Below are 15136 nucleotides of genomic sequence, written 5' to 3' on the forward strand. Positions count from 1 at the left end.
TGATTATTCAGAAATACCAGAGCATTTTGCCTTTAAGAGAAGATAAGAAAGAAAAATGAGTGTAAGGAAGAATTCAGCAGGGTGTTATCTGAATTCTTTGGAGTAGGTTGATCGGCCAGGTCATTGTCTTCTTGAGGGTGATCCGCAGCAGGTGTTTCTGGTCAGAGGTCACCTTCCACTCAGGCTGGGTGTCACTCGGCTGGTTGGCTGCCTTCACCCGGGAGTGGTGGATCCAGGTGTTCAGTCCTGCAACCTTGAGAGCTGTGAGGGTGGTTATTATGACTGGATAGGGTCCCTTTCAAATTGGCTTATGGGGCTCTGTTTTCCAGTCTTTTACCCAAACCTGATCTCCAGGTTTATAAGGATGTACAGCTGTTCCTAGAGAGATGTAACCCACCTGTGAACCTCAAAGACAGTTTTTCCAAGTCCTTGTAGTTGCTTCTGGATTTTTAAGTTTCCTATTTCCCCCAAATCTCTCTCTGGCTGAATTAAGGGAGGGGGTCTACCATATAGAATTTCAAAGGGAGAGAAGCCTACCCTGGCCCTCGGGGCACAGCATATCCGCAGGAGTACAAGAGGCAAGATATCTGTCCAAGGTAGGGTTGTCTCTTGGCATAGCTTAGCCATAGACTGCTTTAGAGTACGGTTCATGCACTCTACTTTCCCTGAACTCTGAGGCCTGTAAGCTGTATGTAGGTTCTATCTAATTCCTAAAGTCTTAGTTACCTGTTGTACTATTTCTGCTACAAAGGCTGGGCCATTATCAGACCCTATGGTCAGAGGCATTTCATACTGCAGAATTATGTTCTTTAGCAATGCCTTAGTGACTTCTCTCGCCTTTTCCGTGCGAGTGGGATATGCCTCGACTCAGCCTGAAAAGGTGCAAACAAAGACTAGTAGGTATTTATTTCCTCTGCTAGGCCCTACTTCTGTAAAGTCTATTTCTAAGTGCTCAAAGGGAGTTTGCCCGCAGTGCTGAACTCCTATTGGTCCCACAGGACCCTGTTTGGCATTGTTCTACGTATAGAGGAGGCAACACTGAGAAACTGAGACACACAAGGAGGGAAGACAGGCAAGTAGGTAGTATCTGCCTAACAAAGCTTCTAGAGCAGTTTTTCCTAAATGAGTAAGTTCATGCTGCTGGAGGACTAACTTATGGGCTAACTGTTCTGGGACATAGACCCTATGATCTGGGAATATCTACCAACCTTCTTTTGTTCTTTTGCCCCCTTCTTGCTGGGCCCATTCCTCCTCCTGAGGAGTGTACTTTGGAGGTTCAGGTAATTCGGGGGCCAACATGATCCGTGACGGTGCTGCTTGTTCTTTGGCAGCCTGCTTTGCTGCTGCATCTGCACGCTGGTTTCCTTCTGACACTGAGTCTTTCCCTTTCCAGTGACCTTTGCAATGAATGACGGCTATTTCTTTGGGCTCCCAAACTGCTTCTAGTAACTTTAAAATCTCATTTTGATTTTTTATTCCTTTTCCTCCCGCTATCAGGAGCCCCCTTTCCTTGTATATAGCCCCATGAATATAGCGAAGGCATAGCGTGAATCAGTGTAGATGTTGGCACACTTATCCTTATTGAGTTCTAAGGCTCTGGCGAGGGCCCAAAGTTCTGCCCTCTGCACTGACCATCCTTCAGGCAGGGCCTGTGCCTCAGTTGTCTCAAAGTTTGATACCACTGCATATCCGGCTCGTCTTTTTCCTTCAGTTAAGAAGCTACTGCCATCTGTGAACAATTCTAAGTCTGGATTCTTTAGGGGCTTATCTGTTAGATCTGGCCAGCTAGAGTAAACCTCCTCTAGGACTTCTAGGCAATCATGCTCAAGGGCCCCCTCAGCAATGGGTAGAAAGGTAGCAGGATTAAGAGTTCTTACTGCTTCTAGTCATACCCTTGGATTTTCACATAACAGTCCTTGGTATTGAGTCATCTGAGCATGAGTTAGCCAGTGCTGTCCCCTAGCTTCCATTAGGGTAATAACAGAATGAGGTACTTTTATATTTAAGTTTTGTCCCAGGGTAAGCTTATCTGCTTCTTTGACTAATAATGCCGTGGCTGCAAGGGCCCTGAGACATGAGGGCCACCCGGAGGCAACTGGGTCAATCTGCTTGGAGAGATAGGCTACTGGTCTTTGCCAGGGTCCAAACTCCTGGGTTAGAACGCCTAGGGCTGTTCTCATGTATGAAGAGATTAAAGTCTCGTGTCACATCTGGTAGCCCTAGTGCCCAGGCCTCCGTGAGCTTTGCCTTTATGCTGATGAAGGCTTTCTCCTGCTCGGGGCGCCAGTCAATGGGTGCCTTCTCTTCCCCTTTTAAAGCTTCATAAAGAGGCTTGGCCAGGTCTGAAAACCCTGGGATCCAGATTCGACAGAACCCTGCTGCTCCCAGGAATTCCCGAATCTGCCGCCGAGTGCTAGGGACTGGGATGGCACATACTGCCTGCTTTCTTTCAGTCCCTAGCCTTTGTTTTCCTTGGGTGATTTGGAAGCCTAGATACTTGACTTCCTTCTGACAAATCTGTGCCTTTTTCTTGGACACTCTGTAACCTGTTTCAGTTAACAGTCTCAGGAGGGCTCGTGTCCCCTCCCAGCACTGAGCTCGTGTAGAGCTGGCTAGTAGGAGGTCGTCTACATATTGAAGTAGAACAGGGGAGTTTTTGAATCCTTGTGGAAATCTGGTCCAGGTGACTGCTCCTTGGCCCCTGTAGTTGGGTTTTCCCACTCAAAAGCAAAAAGGGACTGGCTGAAGGGGACTAATCGGAGGCAGAAAAAGGCATCTTTTAGATCTAGGCATGTAAACCATTCCACTTCTGATGGAATGAGTCCTAGAAGTATGTAGGGGTTTGGCAGCGCCGAATGCAAGGTTATAACGGTCTCATTAACAGCCTGCAAATCCTGAACCAGCTGGTAGTTATTACTTCTAGGCTTTTTGACAGGCAAGAGAGGAGTATTCCATGGTGACTGGCATCTTTTAAGGAGTCCCCACTGAAGTAGCCGGTCTAAGTGGACCTGAATTCCTAGACTTGCCTCCCTTGGAATTGGATATTGGCGGGTTTTGACAGGCTGTGCCCCAGGCTTTAAGTCAATTAGTATCGGGGCATGGTCTTTGGCCAGGCCAGGGGGATTTCCTTCTGCCCAGACCAGTGGAAATTCTTCCTCTAATTCAGGCTCTAAAGGTGCGGCCTTTGACTGAGGGGCATAAAGTCTCCATTCTTCATCCCGGGGCACTGCTAAGGACAGGATCATTGGAGAAGTCTCCTCACCTAGCGCAGCTGTGCCGAGCCATCTGGGGCAAAGGTGATCTCTGCCCCCATTTTGGCTAAAAGGTCTCTACCCATCAGAAATACTGGACAATCTGGCAAGTACAGGAATTCATGAATTACTCGGTGGCTGCCAAGTTGGCATCGACGAGGCCAGCAGAATGGTCTATGAGTCTTGTCTCAAGTAGCTCCAATAATGGTGACTTTCTTTCCTGAAAGAGGTGCTACTTTCTGTGTGACTACTGAGTGTTCCGCTCCCATATCAACCATAAAGTCCACAGTCTGGCCCCCAATTTTCATTCTGACCATGAGCTTGTGGGGGCCCAGCTGAAAAGAGCCTGGTCTGTCCTCGTCAGAGTCAGCTGCTGCCAGCCCAATAAGGTCTGCTTTAGGTGGCTCTGGTTGATAGTGACTGAGTAGAAAAGGGGGCCCTGTTTTCTTGCTTGGCTGTTTAGGACATTCCTTTTTCCAGCGCCGTTTCCTTACAATAGGCACACTGGTCCCGTCTCAGGCTTGCTCTTCCTTTCCCTCCTGATCTGTATTCTTTTTTTTTTAAATATATTTTATTGGTTTTTTACAGAGAGGAAGAGAGAGGGATAGAGAGTTAGAAACATCAATGAGAGAGAAATATCGATCAGCTGTCTCCTGCACACCCCCTACCAGGGTTGTGCCCGCAACCAAGGTGCATGCCCTTGACCGGAATCGAACCTAGGACCCTTCGGTCCGCAGGCCGAGGCTCTATCCACTGAGCCAAACCAGTCAGGGCCTGATCTGTATTCTTGCTTCCCTTTTTGGGCTGTCTGGGGGACCGAACCTCTTAAAGCCACTGCTATTACATTGGCCCTTCTTTGTATTCTCTTTTCTCCTGCCTGCTTTTCCTTAGCCTGCTCCTGCCCTACCTGCCTCTCCACTCCTGCTACTGAAACCTTACTCTGTCCCTTCTTACACACACAGAACAGGGCCCAAGGTGGCAAGACTTGAGCAATTTCTAACCAGCTGTCTATGTAGGGAAACTGATCTGGGTGTCCAGGGTCTCCTGTGACTACATTCCAGACCGCCCTGACCAATCCTTCATCTAAAGAGCCTTCCGAGGGCCATCCGACCCCGAAGGCTGGCTATTCTACTTCACAGAATTTCCTCAATGTTTCAGTATTCATTTTAATTCCATAATCCCCATTGAATCTCTTTCTAAAATTTTTCAACTTGCAATTGAGAACAGTGGGTTTACTTTGTCCCAACCTCATGATGATCGGTGGCAAAAGACAGCCAAGGGAGGGGGTGACCTGTTTTCACAGATCCTCACCCAGATGCCCGCCTGGCCACGTCCCTTGGGAGCTTACATTCATCTTAGCTAAGGTGCACTCGTATAAACCCCGGGCCTGGTCACCTCCATGTGGGGGTGAGTCACCGTTATGCCATATGACAAATTGCAGAACCGCAGGTTGGGGCCCACTCGGACTCCGTAACCGAAGTCATGGAGCCACACAAAGGAGAGGAGAGGGCAGGCCCTCTCCCTCCACACTCACACACTTTCACTAGACATTCACTCAGAGTTTAAACAATCCACCCAATTTCTGACTAATTGCCTAAGGAAACCCTATGGCTTCCCGGGAGGTGATCAAGCTCTCCTTCCACTCACTCAGAGTGGGCCTGACTGACTGGGGCCCCTACCTTACCGATTCTGTCGACAGGTCCAGAGGTGTCCATCCATGTTCTCCAGATGCTGGCCAGGTCCTGGCTGAGGTCCAGGAACGCCCGGAGTCCTTGGTTTAATTCTGCTAAGATCAGCAGGGAGCGCCTTTCAGAGGCTTGTCCAGTGCCCCCCGGACCCCAAACCCGGTCCAATCACCGGAGGACAAAAAGGCCAAGCATGGGTTGGTCTTCCGAGTCAGGGAACCAATAACGTTACAGAAAAACCCGGAGAAGAACCAAGCAATGCTCAGAGAGTTTGGAGTCACACTTTATTCACTGCGGTGGGCTTGGAGAAAATGAATTCAAATTCTAAGCAGAGCTACAAGCAGAACTTCCCTTTTTATGAAAGAGCCAGCCCTATGTGCGCTTAGTGGTTATCTCGCTGGTGGCCTTGAAAACTACACAGTTCTATCCAATTAAAAAATGCACCTGGCATGGCATTGAGCATATCTAGTCTCTGGCCTACAAGGTCAGACAGCTAAGTTTATCTTCCTCATTATTCAAGCAGGCTAGAAAGCAAAGTTACTTTTTTAGAGTAAGAGACTGTCTAAAGAATAGCAGAGAATTCCAAACAGTAGTTTTACAAAACAGGGGTTAGCCTTCTCAATCTCTTTACCTTTCCTTTCCCCTCTCCCTAAAAATCAAATAAAAAATTAAACAACATAACCATTTAGATTTGTGGTCCTTGGGAATAATTAAAATAATGCTTTTCACATGTGGGAAAATTCAGAGCTTCATGCAATCTGTAATAGTATCTCAAAAGATCAGTTGCAGACACTTCCCAGAAATCTGTGACCAGTCCCCAAATCCTAAAGTTGTCATTTCCCAGTGCCACTGGAGCGCCCCAACACCAGTGTTTGCATTGACCAGTCAGTGACTAGGATCCTAATGCCATCTGTTGGGCCTGAAAAAGTAAGTTACCCAAAGGACAATGCACCCAATAATGGCTGCATTTAGCCAACGAAAGCCCAGGACAGGTTTATATACCAGTGTTGATTGGTTTGGGTATTACCGCTACTTTCTCAAAGTGGTCATTCTGAGCTCTTTGTTCTGTTAACGAAGTCAGAGGCTCCAGTGCTGAGTCACAACTAGGACAAGGCATTAGAAGCAGCATCCCCTTTGTGCAGTGGTTTGTCTGTAGCTTGATGAGCAGCAGCAGCCAGTATTGAGGCCTATGTTCCTCCCAGACTCTGTTTTGCTTGCAGAGTTCTACTAGCCTCACTCCATTTACCCTCCATCCTTGGGTGCTGGTGCCTATCAGGTCTTGAAACCCAGGTCACTGAATCCAGAACAGTGAGTCGCTTGTGGGTGATTCATGTTGTGATGAGGGAAAGAGGGTGACGGGCTACAATGACACCCTGTAAGGTTTTGGTTGATGTGGCTGAGTTGGGAGGATTCCGGAATCTTGGGCCTGTTTTGTACTTAAGGGCAACAGAGAAAATAAAGCAAATTTTTGAATGAGAAGTTTTAGTTTCATTCTCAGGAACCTAGGACCATGGATGGTGGAGAATAAAAGAGGGACATTGTCTGAAGTAGAGTTCTAAACTTTTCCCAAAGGCTCAGAGGAAGAACAAACCAGAAGGGAGAGGATTCCCTTTGAGGACAGGAAGGAGAACTCCTTTGAAAGATAAGAAACTAGGCAAGAATGTGCACTGAAGGCTGAAGCCCTGAGGTAATGCAGGCATCTCCAGGTGACTTGGCCTGGGGCTGGCAAACATACTGAGCAGCCTGAGTCCACGGATCCTGGAGGTGGTTGCCAGGTTCTCAACAGACATTTTTCTTTCCACAGATTCCTGCTAGTGCAGAATCGCTTAGGGATACTGATTCATGCAGCTTATTTCAGGGCCTCACACTCCTGTGGTGTATGAGATAGTCGAGTCCTGGGACTGTCCTGCCACTCTTCCAGTCTTTGGGCCTGAGAACCTTGAACAAACACACTAAGTCCAGAACCCTAAGTCCAGGTCTCGAGTTGTATGAAGTGCTCCCAGATATTGGCAACCTGTGGAATGAGATGCAGGAGGTCCTCCCAGGTAAATGTGCCAAATGTGCAAATGCTTGGAGTAAAGACTGAGTTGGTTTAGGGACATGCAGGTATCCTTTTTTATTTTTCTAAAAAGAGAGAAGTGGTAACAATGGGACAGGAGTCAGGCCTAGAGGAGCTTTGTCACAAGTTGGGATTTGGTTCTCCAGGTGATGGGATCATTGGGATAATTAGAACAGTGGAGTCAGGTGATCTGACCCACATCTCATTAGATTCCCTGTGTCTGCAGCATGATGAACAATATGCCTTTGAGGGAGGTGGTAGGAAGACAAAGAAAGAAGTTGCTATGTTGGTCTTGGTGAGTGTGATGGTAACTTGCCCTTGTGGAGGGGAAGTCGCAGTTGCATTCTGGATTAGTATTTTATGTGTGGACACCTGGATTTTCTAATTTTGTGTTTGGGAAAGAGGAAGGTAATATTCAGTGATGAAGTGAAGGTATGATATTAGCAGCTGGAGGTGTGGAATCAACATCAATTGAGATGGAGAAAGTCATAGATTAATGTTTATTGGGGATACAAAAACTTTTATTTTTGATCTGTTAGATTATTTCAGAGAGCATTTTATGAGCATCTAGAACTCTGATGAACAGTTCAATATGAAGACTTCTTTAAAAAAGGAAGTGGAAAATTTATCGGGGGAGTTCTAGATCACCTTTTGTGTTTTGTTATGTTTGTTTGTAATTGGATGCTAAATAGTATTTCAAAGATGATAAAACTGGGGTTGGTCCATATTTACTTCTCTAAACTCTTACCATGATTTTTTTGGTGACCATTGGTATGGCCTGGGGAGTTGCAGTCAGTTTGGTGGAATTGCTTAGGGGCATGAGACTCACTGAGCATGGGTTAGAGAGACATAGGTGATGGGACTTGAATGATGAAGACTGACTCGTGAAGGGACATCAAGTGCAGCACAGGGTGAAGGTGGGCTCTGGATATCTGAGATCTGATGTGGTTCTCAATAGGTGAGGTTGAAGTAAAAACCAATCAGGGAGGGAGGGCTTTACATAAGGATTCAAGGCTGCTTCTCTGAGTGTGGACTACCAAAGTTGAGGAAGTACCTCATCCATTTTGAATTGACCAGGCATTCATTCTCTGGGCCACAACATGCCAAGTAACGAGTAGGAGGTTAATAAGATGACTATGGGGGATAGGGCTTTTATTTTTGAGAGGTGTGCTAGAAAGACTGATGTGCACTTGGAGAGGGTATGTTAATTCATGGCAATAGGGTCTTTACATTGACTAAAGAGTGAATGAAAGGTGAATCCATTTTTGGGGGTGCTTGGCTGATATAATAAGTGGAATTTTAGTGTAATTGTCTGAAAAGAGGGGTGTTGCCATGCTACATGCAATATACAGAGCTTAGGTGTTATGTATTTACACACCTGTCAATTGTTGAGGGCTGATACAGTGATCATTAGGAACACTATAGCATACATCAGTGTCACCTGGGCTTGAAAATCTCCACTGGCATTAGGAAGGCAGAGGGTAGGAGAGAAATACTTTACAGAACGGTGATTTAGAATTTTGGAAAAGAAGGTGATTGGGACAAAACCTGGCCTCATTACAGTGTATTTGTTTTCTTTGAAGTTGTGACTCTGGGAAATAGGCTGTGTGAGAGGAGTGTGTTTCAAAGAACTGTATTTCAAAGAATTAGTGCAAAGTGATGGACTCAGCATCCTGGAATTGAGTTCCAAATGGTGAAGTGTGATGCCATGCTTTTTTGGGTCTTGGAGGACAATCTGGGGCACTTCAAGGGAATGCCTGATAAAACCAATGACAAATCATTCACACTCTCTTCATGGCCAAAATCTCTCCCTACCTTATGTTGGGGACATCAACTGTATTGTTAAGAGGAAGTATGGCCTACATGTGAGGCCCAGAACTCAGATATCTTCTATCTGCTTATCAGCCTGTATTGTTGTGGGAAGACAAAGTATCAGTTGGAACATAAGAAGAGAGTTACTTTGATGGGACAGAGGCCTGATACCTTCTTTGATGAAGGTAGTAGAAGGAGAGATGTGGAGGGATGGGTGTGGAAGATAAACATAAAATCATAGGAGAGATACTGATCATGGGTCACCTGTCCCCATTATAACAGGATATGAACTTTGAGGACGTGGCCATTGCCTTCTCTCAGGAGGAGTGGGGACTCCTTGATGAGGATCAGAGACATCTATACTGCGATGTGATGCTGGAAGTTTTTGCACTTGTATCATCTGTAGGTAAGACTTTCACATTCTCCTACTGTCCTGAGGTGATGATCTCTCTTCCTTTTTTCTCCAGATGTAACTTTCTCCCTCCCACAGCCAAACCAGGGGTTCTGCCAGTTTTCCCCACATTCTTGTAAAATGTGCTGTGGATGCAAGTGCTGAGCTGTGTAGAGAGCCCTGAGCAATGGACTCACCAAGCACCTCTAACACCCATTGCCTCAGAGTGTGCAGGAAGTATGTAGAAGTCCCCAGTCTTGCAGACAGTTTAATGGGACCCACCTTAACTTCCATTTCCTGGGAGAGTGACTATGTCTAGATTTCTGTCTTCCGCTTCTGCACCCTTCCTCCTGCTAAAGATCATTGGTGACTGCCTGTGCCTGGTTATGGTCTTTACTTACACGAACCATGGGCAGTTCTTGTGAGACTCTCCTTCCATTGTTTGTAATATTCTCTTCCCCAAATACTGTTGCATGCTGAGCTGCCCTGGGCCAGTGCTGGCTGCTCACCTCTGTTGTCTTTCATTAATACTTGGAATATTTAGGTTTTACGTAATTTTACAGTGGAAAGTGCAGGGAGAACCCTGGCTTTTTACAGGGTGAACATGCAGGATGATCTCAGAGGAGGCCTGGCCTTGTTGAGTGGCAAATGGGGAAAAGATAACATTTTGCATCACCTTTCCCCCTGCAAGGCTCTCTCTGCATTATTCTCCAACATTGATCTGCACATGTGTTATGAGGTGCACATACATGCTTAAGTAGACCTCAAACACAAGCTATTCATTTATTGAATTTTACTTGGAATAAGATGTAACCAACATTCTACACAGCTTGCTCATGTCACTAGCACAGAAGCCCTGCTGAATGCTGTTAGCAGAAGAATGAGTGTGTGATCCCTCTTCTGTTCCATGTAGTGCCTTCCATGTTTGTATCATATTTCATTTGAGGTGTCTATTGTTTTTGATCTTCAGTAGCCCAGAACTTCATAGCAGCATCTTGTAAATCCTTCTTGCAAATATTTTCCAAGGTAACATGTGCAACACACTTTTGTAATGGAATTTCCCTCATCACCACAGTCAACATTCATTTTCTCATCATTTTTTGGTTTTCAGGTTGTTGGCATAAAACAGAAAAGGAGGACACCTGTTCTGATGAGAGTATTTCTGTACAAGGAGAGTCAAAATTCATGGCTTCTAAGACAGCTACAGCAACCCAGAAGACCCATCTCTGTAAACGATGTTTCTCAGTTTTAAAAGTTATTCTGCACCTGACTGAGTCACAAGCAGCATACATTGAGCAGAAAGCCTTCTTCAGTGACAAATCTGTGAGAAACTTCTGTTCCAATGTAAACTATCACCAGCAACAGAGGGATACCAGTGGAGAGAAGCCCTGGGAAGAAGCTATGGATGGGGCCTCCTTTGTGACCAGCTGCACCTTCTACTTATCAGGGGTGCCTTCAACCACTAGAGAGACTGGGAAAGACTGGCCAGCCAGCTCAGGGCTGTTGCAGCCCCAGGCAACTCTTAATACCCAGGAGCCTCACAGTGGCAGTGAGACTTCACAGAAATTTCTCAGTGGAAAAAGTCATCAACAGTGGAGCAAACGTGAAAATTCTGCAAGCCACAGACATAAATTTGTTCAATATCAGGATGTCTGCTCTGGTGAAGTGAAATATGAATGTAACAAATGTGGGAAAGTTTTTAGATGTATTATTAACATCAATCAACATAGGGGAGGTCACACTGGAGAAAAGTCCTATGAGTGTAGTAATTGTGGTAAGTCATTCAGCAAAAGCTATAATCTCATTGAACATCAGAAAATTCACACTGGAGAAAAACCTTATGAGTGTAGTGAATGTGGGAAATCTTTTAGGTACAATAGTCACCTCCTTAATCACAAAAGAGTTCACACTGGGGAAAAGCCGTATAAATGTAGTGAGTGTGGGAAGTCCTTCAGTCATAACTCTAACCTCATTAAACACCACAGAGTTCACACTGGAGAAAAGCCATATGAGTGCAGTGATTGTGGGAAGTTCTTCACTCAAAGCACTAACCTCAGTCAACACCACAGAGTTCACACTGGGGAAAAGCCATATGAGTGTAGTGATTGTGGGAAGTCCTTCAGTCAAAGCTCTAACCTCAGTCAACACCACAGAGTTCACACTGGAGAAAAGCTGTATCAATGTAGTGATTGAGGGACGTCCTTCAGTCAAAGCTCTAACCTCATTCAACATCACAGTTCACACTGGAGAAAGACATTTTGAGTGTAGTGGATGTGGGAAATCTTTTAGGTACAATAATCACCTCCTTAAACACAAAAGAGTTCACACTGGAGAAAAACCTTTTGAGTCTAGTGTATGTGGGAAATTTTTTAGCCACAAACATAGTCTGGTCACACACCTGAGAGTTCACATTGGAGAAAAGCCTTAAATGTCCAGATCATATTTTATCTTTCTCACTCAGAATGAAAACACTGAAGGAGATACTTTGGGACCAATTTACCAAATATAAACTCCTTTTGTCAAAACATACACTCTGCTAGATTCTTCATAAGCTTCAAGTACAAGTGAGGCTTGAAGGATCTGCATTTGCCAACCTGCCCAGACCTAATACCCGATTGATGTCACTGCATATATTTGTGGCTGAAACAATTTCACCTCTACCACCTAAAGAATATGCATTGGTAACATCACCTGTGTGCTCAGGGGAAATATATTCTGTGTTCTCACTTGTGCTTGAGGAAATTATGATTATTATGACCTCTTAGCATATCTTCATTCCTTTATCTCTGACTAGGAAATGCACCTGACCCAGGGTTCATCCAGAGCACCTGTCCTCAGCTAAGAAGTGCTATTTCTGACAGGGACATTGTAGTTCTCACATTAGCTTGATGAATTATTTCAGGTTCTAATTCACCAACCTGCAAACTGCTTGCTGTCCTCTGCTCCTTTTATGTTTTTGTAAAGTTGCTTTTTTCTTTTATACCTTTAATTCATTGGTTCTATTCACTGCCTGGGATGATTGGAATGGAAAGTTGTGATCTGTCAGCATGGAGAGATAAATGGATATGGTGTGGTCCCAAACTTTTGTGCTTTGGAAGTCATAGCATGATAGCAGAAAATTCCTCTTTGTCTAATATTGGCTAATTTTGTATTGCTGACCAAGGCCTTAAATGAAAGTGTACATGACTTTTTGTTTTTAATTTAAAGTTTGGTGTCTCCATTATTGGTGAGGTCAGTGGTCATCCTAAAGAGGCCTTTGTTGTGCTTATACAAACAATATGAATTATGATCTCTATTCACAGTATCCTATATAATAAAAGGCTAATATGCAAATTATCCCCTCGGGAGTTCAACCGCTTGCTATAACGTGCACTGACCACCAGGGGGCGGCGCAGAACAAAGGAAGGCCCCCGGCTGGCAGCCAGGAGAAGGAAGGCCCCAGCCAGTGATCTGAAGGCCCCAATCAGCCCTGATTTTCAGCCAGTTCTAGGGACCCTACCTGTGCACGAATTTCGTGCACCGGGCCTCTAGTGTATTATATAAGTTTCAACAGTGTTTAGAGAACTACTCTATACATGCTCCAAAGAGGACATGTGCCATGATGTATGAAATTCCATAGACTGTTGTCACTTGTAATACTGTGAGGTGGAATTAGTATTGGGACAGAAACACTGTTTTCATGGAAATGGGAGAGACTGTAGTTAAATGAGATAAAAAGTGCCTCTTCTTGACATAAATCCAAAATTAGTCCAGGGCCTCTGGCTTGTATGATCATTTAGGACATTCTGAGGACCTCCATAACTATTTCCTGTAGCTGAAGCCACTGGCAGAAAAATAATATAAAAGTGGTGTGGACTCCCCTGGCTCCTATAGGGTGTTCACCTCAAGGTTGTTGCTCAACAGGCAAGAACTCAAAGATAGAGGAAGGATAATCCTATAATCAACCCCAGTTTGTGTCTTTTGTAACTACTGAGCATTCCTGTTGGTTCTGATGGCAATAGTCTACACTGCTTGCCAATATTTCCTGCCACTGAGGCAAGGCTCTTCCCCCAGAATAGGAAAACTGACATGCAACAAACTGCCCTTTTCTAATGTGTACTATTTGGTGAGTTTGATGTACATATAAAGCTGTGAAACCATCATACATGAAACAAACTTATTTGTCACCAATATACATGGTGGAGCAAAAATAGATTTACAATTTTGAGCACCCAAAACACAGAGTTTATTCTTTTTAAAAAATATTTTAAACATTACTTATATTGTTTCTTTTAGGGAAATGGAAGGGAGGTGAATGAGAGAGAAACATCTATATGAAAGAGATACATTAATCAGCTGCCTCCTGCTCTCCCCTACTGGGGTTTGAGGAGGGCATGTGCCCTGACCTGTTCTAGTGACCTTTAAGTGTGGGGGTGATGCCCAACAGACTGAGCAACACTGGCCAGGGCAGAGTACATTCTTGTATTATTATTTTTTAATTATTGTATTAATTTCCATATCAATAACTCTTTTGGCACACCCTATATTTACCTCCTGCCCCTTTATAATCTCACTCTTTATTTCCCCAGTCCTCCTTGCAGGCATTGATTTTCCTTCCATTACAACGCATTAGTTCATATTTTTGTAATTTTATATGCACTATAATGTGTGTACTCTTTAACAAATATTGGTTTTCTTCATGCTGCACAGTTATTTTGAGATTCAATACAAATGCTTATGTGAATAGTTAATTTTTTACTGCTGAGTAGTATTGTGATCTGTGAATTACCACTTTATCTATTGATCTGTCTATGATTTTGGTCAATTCCAGCTTTGGGATATTATAAATAAATCAGCTAGGAATATTTGCATTAACTTCTTTTTTAAAATATAATTTTATTGATTTCAGAGAGGAAGGGAGAGGGAAAGAGAGATGGAAACATCAATGATGAGAGAACATCACTGATCGGCCTCCTGCACGCCCCTTACTGAGGATCATGCCCACAACCTGGGCACATGCTCTTGACCAGAATCAACCCCAGGACCCTTCAATCATCAGGCTGATGCTCTATCCACTGAATTAAACCGGCCAGGGCCTTTCACTTTATATAGATACTAGTGGCCCGGTGCACAGATTTGTGAACATTGAAAGGAAATTAATTAGAAGAAATACTTTAATATTGCTATTCACTCTTTCTCTATAATAGAAGTGTCAACCAAATTCATGATCAACAATGACAGATGGAAACACACGTGCAATTGGTGTCAGTGAGAGCTTTATATGTATCAGGCATGCGCAAGTCAACATTTATTTCTAAATTGCCAGTGCACATCATATGTACCGGTTGGTCACTTAGCATTTTATATACTAAGTGTACCATTTAATAATGCAGATTTTTTTTAATATGTTGAGATATATGCGACTTGGTATGTATGCTATTTTGTTGTATTGACAGCAGCTTCAAAACTTCATATGTCAAATTTGCTGAACATCATAGATATTTTTATGCTTAAAAAAGTTAAATTTCGAAAAACCAAGATGGCGGCATAGGTAAACACCGGAAATTGCTGCCTCCGACAACAACTTCAAAAATACAACGAAAAGACAAAACGGACATCATCCAGAACTACAGGAAGGCTGGCTGAGTGGAAATTCTACAACTAGAAGGAAAGAGAAAAGCACACTGAGACCCAGAGGAGCTGCAGAAGTAAAAGTGCAGAGGTACAGAGGCTCAAGCACGCATGCGCGGAAACGGGTGGGCACCTGAGGACGCAGCTGTCTTTTTGAATCGGGAGGGAGTCACAAGCTCTGGACTGCTCTGAACTCCACTTCCAGGAGGTCTCTGGGGACCCAGGACTCATATGGGGAGAAACTGGACTGTCTGGCAGCAGGCAGAACTCGGAACTTGAGGGCGACTTTCCCTCAGAGGTGCTTGCAGCAATTACTGGGACACTGAGA

At 44.4% G+C, this 15136-nt stretch overlaps 1 protein-coding gene across 1 annotated transcript in view; it reads left to right on the top strand.

Annotated features, from left to right (window-relative positions):
• Window positions 1-12531, top strand: part of LOC138998583 (zinc finger protein 552-like) — a 34605-nt gene extending 22074 nt beyond the window's left edge. The window contains exons 6-7 of the mRNA XM_070400727.1: window positions 9090-9213; window positions 10310-12531. Coding sequence (XP_070256828.1) covers window positions 9090-9213; window positions 10310-11391 — 1206 coding nt within the window. The 3' untranslated portion in view covers window positions 11392-12531. The remainder of the gene's footprint in view (window positions 1-9089; window positions 9214-10309) is intronic.
• The last annotated feature ends 2605 nt before the right edge of the window (window positions 12532-15136 follow it).

The sequence above is a fragment of the Myotis yumanensis genome, unplaced genomic scaffold (assembly GCF_028538775.1).
Source record: "Myotis yumanensis isolate MYYU_CA2020_CCGP unplaced genomic scaffold, mMyoYum1.0.hap1 SCAF_20, whole genome shotgun sequence".
Lineage (NCBI taxonomy): Eukaryota > Metazoa > Chordata > Mammalia > Chiroptera > Vespertilionidae > Myotis > Myotis yumanensis.